This window comes from Chlamydomonas reinhardtii, chromosome 12 (genome assembly GCF_000002595.2).
Source record: "Chlamydomonas reinhardtii strain CC-503 cw92 mt+ chromosome 12, whole genome shotgun sequence".
Classification (NCBI taxonomy): Eukaryota; Viridiplantae; Chlorophyta; class Chlorophyceae; order Chlamydomonadales; family Chlamydomonadaceae; genus Chlamydomonas; species Chlamydomonas reinhardtii.
This window is the reverse complement of record NC_057015.1, coordinates 6,704,444-6,712,861: the sequence shown is the minus strand read 5'-3', so window position 1 is coordinate 6,712,861 and position 8,418 is coordinate 6,704,444. Positions and strand designations below refer to the sequence as shown.

At 71.0% G+C, this 8,418-nt stretch overlaps 2 protein-coding genes across 4 annotated transcripts; one reads left to right on the top strand and one right to left on the bottom strand.

Moving 5' to 3' along the window:
* Positions 1-2,219: 2,219 nt before the first annotated feature.
* On the top strand, positions 2,220-4,585 carry CHLRE_12g539207v5 (uncharacterized protein). Of its 2 annotated transcripts, XM_043068719.1 has the most exons (3): positions 2,220-3,596; positions 3,978-4,085; positions 4,480-4,585. In XM_043068719.1, exons 1-3 carry the CDS (start codon positions 2,252-2,254, stop codon positions 4,539-4,541), a joined length of 1,515 nt encoding a protein of 504 aa, XP_042918813.1. In that variant the 5' UTR covers positions 2,220-2,251; the 3' UTR covers positions 4,542-4,585. The 2 variants fall into 2 exon arrangements, with proteins under 2 accessions (XP_042918813.1, XP_042918814.1); XM_043068720.1 differs by lacking the exons at positions 3,978-4,085; positions 4,480-4,585 and adding an exon at positions 3,629-3,844 and having other exon boundaries at positions 2,220-3,518.
* Positions 4,586-4,907: 322 nt separating this feature from the next.
* On the bottom strand, positions 4,908-7,339 carry CHLRE_12g539206v5 (uncharacterized protein). Of its 2 annotated transcripts, none has more exons than XM_043068717.1 (1): positions 4,908-7,339. In XM_043068717.1, the coding sequence occupies exon 1, from the start codon at positions 7,253-7,255 to the stop codon at positions 5,063-5,065; it is 2,193 nt and encodes a 730-aa protein (XP_042918811.1). In that variant the 5' UTR covers positions 7,256-7,339; the 3' UTR covers positions 4,908-5,062. The 2 variants fall into 2 exon arrangements, with proteins under 2 accessions (XP_042918811.1, XP_042918812.1); XM_043068718.1 differs by having other exon boundaries at positions 4,908-6,983.
* Positions 7,340-8,418: the final 1,079 nt, after the last annotated feature.

Here is an 8,418-nt window from a genome sequence, read left to right as displayed (position 1 = left end):
CCTAACCCAAGCACCAACCTACAACAAAGCCGGACCGGGCAAGAACCACCACCACCGCGCGCCAGAAAAGAAAACACCAGTGCTACGCATTCGCCCCGCCCAAACCCACCCCACCCCCACAAGTCGGTTGCTTAAGCAACACCCCAGGAGAACCGGCAGAGGAGACACAAGCAGAAAACTAAACGGGCCAGATGTGGCGCTGAGATGTGACGCCCTGGTCACGGAGGTAGGCGAGGAGGCGGCCACCAAGCGTGTCGTGGCCCAGCTGCGCCCACTCAAATCCCTGCACATCTGCGCAGCGGTTCTGGTGCGTCACGAGGTCAGAGCCGATGGCAACACACGTGTCCCGGGTCAGGCTAACGGCCCCGTACTCCACCTCACTGCCCGCACCCCCACCCACGCGCCCAGGCGTGTTGGCCGAAACCCCAGCCGGCGCGCCCAGGCCCCTGCCCCTGCCCTTACCACCACCCGCAGGTTGTGACGTCTGCAGTGGCGGCCGCGCCTGGGACGGCGGCTGGGGCACTGCCTGTCCCGCTCCTCCACCCTGGCGCCCCGACCCGCTGCCCCCACCAGCCTGCTGTCCCCCGGCCGGCCGCCCAGTGGGCACGCGCGGCGGCGAGCTAGCACCGTCCTGCGGGGGAGGCAGCCCGCCGCCCAAGCGCCCTGCCCTCTGCTGCGGGAGCTGGGCGGGGCCACCGCGCCCTTTGGAGCGGGGCTGTTGCTGCTGCGGCGGCGGCGGTGCATGCGCGGCTGGTTGCACCCGTCGCCCACGCCCGGGCGCCGCCGTGGCAGCGCAATCGCCCGCCCCGTCCTGTCCCCCCAGCGTGGCCAGGACCTCAAACCGGGAGCCGGTCCGGGGCCTGGGCGGCTGCACCTGGCACTGCTGCTCCTGCTGCTGCTGTTGCTGTACCCGCCGTTGCTGCTGGAGATGGAGGTCCGCCTTGTGGGCCAAGTACCGCTGCATCGCAGCTGTCAGCTGCTGATCCTGCCTGGCGGCCGCCCGCTGATCAAAGGGCAGCTGCGGCGCGGGAGCCCCACTGGGCTGCTGCTGCACGCCAGCCGGCCCAGCATCGGCAGTGCGACGCCTGGCCGCCGGCGGCCCCCCCACGCCTGCTGACGGCTGCCCCCCGCTAAGCCCTCCCGCTGCCACCCGCTGCTGAGAAGAGGGCTGCTGCTGCCGCTCGGCCCTCAGGGGAGCCGCAGCAGCCCGGGTGCTTCCCCCCGCCATCAGAGCTAGCAGCGAGGGCGAGGCCACAGCGGGTGGTCCGCTGGCGCCACCCGCGGCAGCCGCTGCGTCACCCAAACCCGCCGCCTCCTGCATCTGAACGTCCCCCACGTGGTCAACTATGTCAACACGTTGCCCACGCCGTGACGCCGCCCTGCCAGCGCCATCGCCCGCCCCGTCCTGTCCCCCCAGCGTGGCCAGGACCATAACCTGGGAGCCGGTCCGGGGCCTGGGTGACTGCCCCTGGCGCTGCAGCTCCTGCTGCTGCTGCTGCTGCTGCTGCTGTAATCGCTGTTGCCGCTGAAGATTGAGCTCCGCCAGCTCGGCCAAGTACCGCCGCATCACAGCGGACTGCTCCTGATCCTGCCCGGCGGCTGCCTGCTGATCCAAGGGCGGCTGTGGCGCGGGAGCGCCACTGTGCTGCTGCTGCGCGTCAGCCGGCCCAGCACCGGCAGGGCGAGGCCTGGCCGCCGGCGGCCCCCCCACGCCCTCCGCCGGCTGGACCCCGCTAAGCCCTCCCGTTGCCACCCGCTGCTGCGAAGAGGGCTGCTGCTGCAGCGTGGCCCGCAGGGCAGCCGCAGCAGCACGGTTGCTTCCCCCCGCCACCAGAACTGGCAGCAGGGGCGGGGCCCCGCTGAGTGGCCCACTGGCGCCACCAGCTGCAGCCGCCGCGTCACCCAAACCCGCCGCCTCCTGCATCTGCACGTCCCCTACATGGTCAACGATGTCCGCTGGGGCTTGCCGCAGGGCAGCACCGCCTCACCACCCCTGTGGGTCATCCAGATGCAGCCACTGACGTCCTTTCTGCGGCGGCAGGTGGAGCAAGGGGCACTGCGCACGCCCCTGTTACCCAGCGGCGAGCAGGCGCCACCGGCTGCCCACCACGCTGACGACACGACCCTCACGGCGCGCGACCCGGCGGTGGACGGGCCGGTCCTGATGGCGGCGGTACAGCTTTTTTTTTTTTTTTTACAGCTGTTCTGCCGCGCGTCCAACGCCCGTGTCCATCCGGACAAGAGCAAGGCCATGGGCCTTGGCAGGTTTGCGCACCTGACGGGCCCTTGCCCACACACGGGGGTGCCGTTTACCACTGGCGCCGTGACGCACCTGGGTGTGCCCCTGTCATGGGACTCGGATGCGGCTACAGCTGACTTGTACACCAGGCGGGCTCGCGGCATGGCGTTTGTGGCGCGTCTGTGGGCTGCCCTGTCTCTGACTCTGGTTGGCCGTGTGCACATTGCGAAGCAGGTGCTGGCGGCGAAGCTGGCCTACCACTTCAGCTTCCTCAACCCGTCGCCTGCGCAGCTGAAGGAACTCACCGACCTGGTGGACCACTTTGCTGCGCGCTCCATGCACGCTGAGGACGCCAGCCTGGTGTCGCACGGGAACCCGCTCCTGCTGCCAAAGCGGGAAACGGCATGTCTGCCGTACAAGGACGGGGGTGTCAACCACGTCGACCTGCCTGCGTTCCTGTCTGCCCTGCAAGCTAAGACTTTCGCCCTCCTTGCCCAGCCAGGCCGGCAACCCTGGAAGACGCTCACCCGGGCGCTGCTTACCCATGTGCGCCCGGACTCCGCCACCACGTGGGCGTGGATGTACAGCGACGCGCCGGCGCCAGCGGGGCTGCCTGCCCGGCTGGCGGCCGCGGTCGGCCACGTGCGGAGCGCGGGTGTGGAACAGCATCCGCCGCAGCCAGCCACTCAGCCGCCAGCGGCGCCGCCACAGTGGCGGGTTAGCCTGGACCAGCTGTGGGTGGCTAACGCTGCGGGGGCTGTGTCCTACGTCCACTACACGGGGCGGCTCTTGGAGCCTGGGCCTGGCGTGCTGCCCCCGGCGGTGGATGGGGCGTGGCAGCCTGCCTGTGTGCTGCAGCATCGCAAGCCGCGGCACCTGTGGACCTTTGAAGAGCGGGCGGCGTACGATGCAGCATCACCAGAAGAACGGGCGGGGGCGTGGCCTCGGGCGCCGTACTTCCTGGCGCCGGAGGCTGGGGTGGTGGTGCACCCGGAGCACTGCCGGATTGCGGATGTCAGCTTAGCGGACTACACGGTGCGGGACGTGCGGCGGGCCATCACCGCGGCCAACCCGGCCGCACCTCTGGCTCCGGCCCGCCCCGCAGCCATGCCGTGCCCGGCGCCAGCACAGCAGGCGGGGGGTTCGGGGACCCAGCCGGCGGCACAGTCGCGGCTGGCGGAGCGGGAGGCGGAGTGGCAGCGTGCAGCGGCGCAGCTGACCACCACGGCGGCGCAGCATTTCCACAATAACCCGGTGGCTCTGGACCCCTGGCTCCACCGCACCTCCGCGGCAGCCGGGCTGCAGAACACGCCGGCGAGAGAACTGCAGTCGTATGCGTCCCCGTCCCAGCACTCAGGTGAGGGGCCGCGGCGGTCCGCGCGGCTGCAGGAGCAGGCGGCGGGAGGGGTGGGACCTAGCACGGGGCCTGCCACGGCGGCGGCGGCAGCAGCGGCGGCGGTGGAGGGCGACCCTCGCATGCCGCCTCCGGATGCGTCCCTTCTGCGGGGTACGTGGCGGAGGCTGTGGGACAGCCACGCCAGTCGGGGGGCAAAGGTGCTGGTGTACAGGCTGCAACATGCTTACCTGCCTTGCGGGCTGTACAGGGCGGGCAAGGGAATTCGTCCACGGGTGACCACGGGGTGCGGGGGGTTGGGGGCGCACTGTCCTCACCCCGCCTGCGGGCCACCTGGCCCGCGGGCGTGGGCCAGCCTGACGCACATCTTCCTGGAGTGTCCAGCTTATGCGCAGGCGAGGACGTGGCTGCAGCAGCTGTGGGCCTGCGTTGCGCCCCAGGCAGCGGCGCCGCAAGTGACGGACGCGGGCTTCATGCTGGGGGACCGCATGGGTATGTGGGCCTCAGGCCCGCGGGGGGCGGGCGCGCTGCTGTGGAGCACTTGTCCGCCTCCCATTGCGCGCAAGCGCCGTCACCTGTACTGGCCACGGGATTTGCGGCAACGTGCGCCTCCAAGCGCTGCTCGAGCTCCAGACGCAGTGAGGGGTGAAACAGCAGGTATGTGGGGAAGCGCCACTGCTCCCGGTGCGCATGTGGCAGGTCGGGCAAGGACAGGGTGAGCAGCACACCGTTGTGGTCCCCAGGCGCCCCATACGTGCGAGCGACATCCACCACCCACGGCACCGCGGTGGCACTGACATACCACCGATCCAGGCGTGCGGGAGTGGCCGGCTTGGGCGTGGCCGGATGCGTGTAGCCCTTGGCGCCGCCACGCTTGCTCGCCCAGGGGTCCACCAGACTGAACTGGGCGAGGAGGCTGGCAAGTTGCGGGGCACCTGCAGCACGTGACGGGCTAGGGGCCGCCTCCTGACTGGCATCGGTGACACAGTTCCAGTCCCCACCGACAACAAGCACCCTGTCCATGGCCAGGTGGGGATGCAGCCCGGCAAAGAAAGCAGGCTTGTCCGCCACGGCCGTGGGCGCATACACACACACGAAGCGCAGGCGCAAGTGACCCACGTCCCAATCCCAACATACCACACGGCCCGCCGCATCCGGTGACGGCGGCTGCAGTACGCAGCCTGGAAGGGACAGCCGACTCCGCGCCAGGATAGCCGCCCCACAGGAGTGGGGCGACGCTGCCGGGCTGGCAGCGAGGCAGTGGCGCCACGGAAGGCACGCCCCCTGCGCGGCACGAAGGCAAGACTCCAGCGCGGTCGTGTCAGGAGCGTGGGTCTCCTGCACCATCGCCACATCCGCCCCAACTTGCTGCAGGTGCGAGACCAGCGCCCGCGCCTTCAACGCCGAGCCCAGGCCGTTGACATTCACTGTCAGCAGCCGAAGGTTCGCCGCGCCCACTGGTGGCCGCATTATGAGCCCCCGCCGGCCACGGCAGCGCCGTGGCGGTTGCGGTTGCTGTTGCTGATGTGGCGTTTGCCGCGGCGGCCGCCACCCTGGCTGGGGGGCGCGCCGCCGCTGCTGGTGCTCATGCTAGCGGCTCCTGAGCTGGCGCCGCCGGGGCGCAATGGAGCGCTGCCCAGGCTCATGAGGCTGGAGGTACTGCGGCTGCGGTGCTGGCGTTGCCGGCGGCTGGGCCCGCTGGCCCCGCCGGGGTCCGCCGGCCCACGCTTAGCGGACCGCAGGGTGCGGGCGTCTAGGAGCACGTAGTCCATGTAGGCCGTCTGCACCTGCTGCGCGGCGTCATCCAGCTGCTCCGTCACGTCGGAAGGCAGGGGCGTGTCTGCAGGCTGGGCTGAGTATAGGCGCCACCAGCCAGTGAACTCGTCGTGCAGCTGTGCCAGGACGGCGGTACGGCCAGCCGGCACGCGGCAGACGGCCCAGTCCGGTACGGTGGCGCCCTGGTCACGGAGGTAGGCGAGGAGGCGGCCACCAAGCGTGTCGTGGCCCAGCTGCGCCCACTCAAATCCCTGCACATCTGCGCAGCGGTTCTGGTGCGTCACGAGGTCAGAGCCGATGGCAACACACGTGTCCCGGGTCAGGCTAACGGCCCCGTACTCCACCTCACTGCCCGCACCCCCACCCACGCGCCCAGGCGTGTTGGCCGAAACCCCAGCCGGCGCGCCCAGGCCCCTGCCCCTGCCCTTACCACCACCCGCAGGTTGTGACGTCTGCAGTGGCGGCCGCGCCTGGGACGGCGGCTGGGGCACTGCCTGTCCCGCTCCTCCACCCTGGCGCCCCGACCCGCTGCCCCCACCAGCCTGCTGTCCCCCGGCCGGCCGCCCAGTGGGCACGCGCGGCGGCGAGCTAGCACCGTCCTGCGGGGGAGGCAGCCCGCCGCCCAAGCGCCCTGCCCTCTGCTGCGGGAGCTGGGCGGGGCCACCGCGCCCTTTGGAGCGGGGCTGTTGCTGCTGCGGCGGCGGCGGTGCATGCGCGGCTGGTTGCACCCGTCGCCCACGCCCGGGCGCCGCCGTGGCAGCGCAATCGCCCGCCCCGTCCTGTCCCCCCAGCGTGGCCAGGACCTCAAACCGGGAGCCGGTCCGGGGCCTGGGCGGCTGCACCTGGCACTGCTGCTCCTGCTGCTGCTGTTGCTGTACCCGCCGTTGCTGCTGGAGATGGAGGTCCGCCTTGTGGGCCAAGTACCGCTGCATCGCAGCTGTCAGCTGCTGATCCTGCCTGGCGGCCGCCCGCTGATCAAAGGGCAGCTGCGGCGCGGGAGCCCCACTGGGCTGCTGCTGCACGCCAGCCGGCCCAGCATCGGCAGTGCGACGCCTGGCCGCCGGCGGCCCCCCCACGCCTGCTGACGGCTGCCCCCCGCTAAGCCCTCCCGCTGCCACCCGCTGCTGAGAAGAGGGCTGCTGCTGCCGCTCGGCCCTCAGGGGAGCCGCAGCAGCCCGGGTGCTTCCCCCCGCCATCAGAGCTAGCAGCAAGGGCGAGGCCACAGCGGGTGGTCCGCTGGCGCCACCCGCGGCAGCCGCTGCGTCACCCAAACCCGCCGCCTCCTGCATCTGAACGTCCCCCACGTGGTCAACTATGTCAACACGTTGCCCACGCCGTGACGCCGCCCTGCCAGCGCCATCGCCCGCCCCGTCCTGTCCCCCCAGCGTGGCCAGGACCATAACCTGGGAGCCGGTCCGGGGCCTGGGTGACTGCCCCTGGCGCTGCAGCTCCTGCTGCTGCTGCTGCTGCTGTAATCGCTGTTGCCGCTGAAGATTGAGCTCCGCCAGCTCGGCCAAGTACCGCCGCATCACAGCGGACTGCTCCTGATCCTGCCCGGCGGCTGCCTGCTGATCCAAGGGCGGCTGTGGCGCGGGAGCGCCACTGTGCTGCTGCTGCGCGTCAGCCGGCCCAGCACCGGCAGGGCGAGGCCTGGCCGCCGGCGGCCCCCCCACGCCCTCCGCCGGCTGGACCCCGCTAAGCCCTCCCGTTGCCACCCGCTGCTGCGAAGAGGGCTGCTGCTGCAGCGTGGCCCGCAGGGCAGCCGCAGCAGCACGGTTGCTTCCCCCCGCCACCAGAACTGGCAGCAGGGGCGGGGCCCCGCTGAGTGGCCCACTGGCGCCACCAGCTGCAGCCGCCGCGTCACCCAAACCCGCCGCCTCCTGCATCTGCACGTCCCCTACATGGTCAACGATGTCCGCTGGGGCTTGCCGCAGGGCAGCACCGCCTCACCACCCCTGTGGGTCATCCAGATGCAGCCACTGACGTCCTTTCTGCGGCGGCAGGTGGAGCAAGGGGCACTGCGCACGCCCCTGTTACCCAGCGGCGAGCAGGCGCCACCGGCTGCCCACCACGCTGACGACACGACCCTCACGGCGCGCGACCCGGCGGTGGACGGGCCGGTCCTGATGGCGGCGGTACAGCTTTTTTTTTTTTTTTACAGCTGTTCTGCCGCGCGTCCAACGCCCGTGTCCATCCGGACAAGAGCAAGGCCATGGGCCTTGGCAGGTTTGCGCACCTGAACGGCCCTTGCCCACACACGGGGGTGCCGTTTACCACTGGCGCCGTGACGCACCTGGGTGTGCCCCTGTCGTGGGACTCGGATGCGGCTGCAGCTGACTTGTACACCCAGCGGGCTCGCGGCATGGCGTTTGTGGCGCGTCTGTGGGCTGCCCTGTCTCTGACTCTGGTTGGCCGTGTGCACATTGCGAAGCAGGTGCTGGCGGCGAAGCTGGCCTACCACTTCAGCTTCCTCAACCCGTCGCCTGCGCAGCTGAAGGAACTCACCGACCTGGTGGACCACTTTGCTGCGCGCTCCATGCACGCTGAGGACGCCAGCCTGGTGTCGCACGGGAACCCGCTCCTGCTGCCAAAGCGGGAAACGGCCTGTCTGCCGTACAAGGATGGGGGTGTCAACCACGTCGACCTGCCTGCGTTCCTGTCTGCCCTGCAAGCTAAGACCTTCGCCCTGCTTGCCCAGCCAGGCCGGCAACCCTGGAAGACGCTCACCCGGGCGCTGCTTACTCATGTGCGCCCGGACTCCGCCACCACGTGGGCGTGGGTGTACAGCGACGCGCCGACGCCAGCGGGGCTGCCTGCCCGGCTGGCGGCCGCGGTCGGCCACGTGCAGAGCGCGGGCGTGGAACAGCATCCGCCGCAGCCAGCCACTCAGCCGCCAGCGGCGCCGCCACAGTGGCGGGTTAGCCTGGACCAGCTGTGGGTGGCTAACGCTGCGGGGGCTGTGTCCTACGTCCACTACACGGGGCGGCTCTTGGAGCCTGGGCCTGGCGTGCTGCCCCCGGCGGTGGATGGGGCGTGGCAGCCTGCCTGT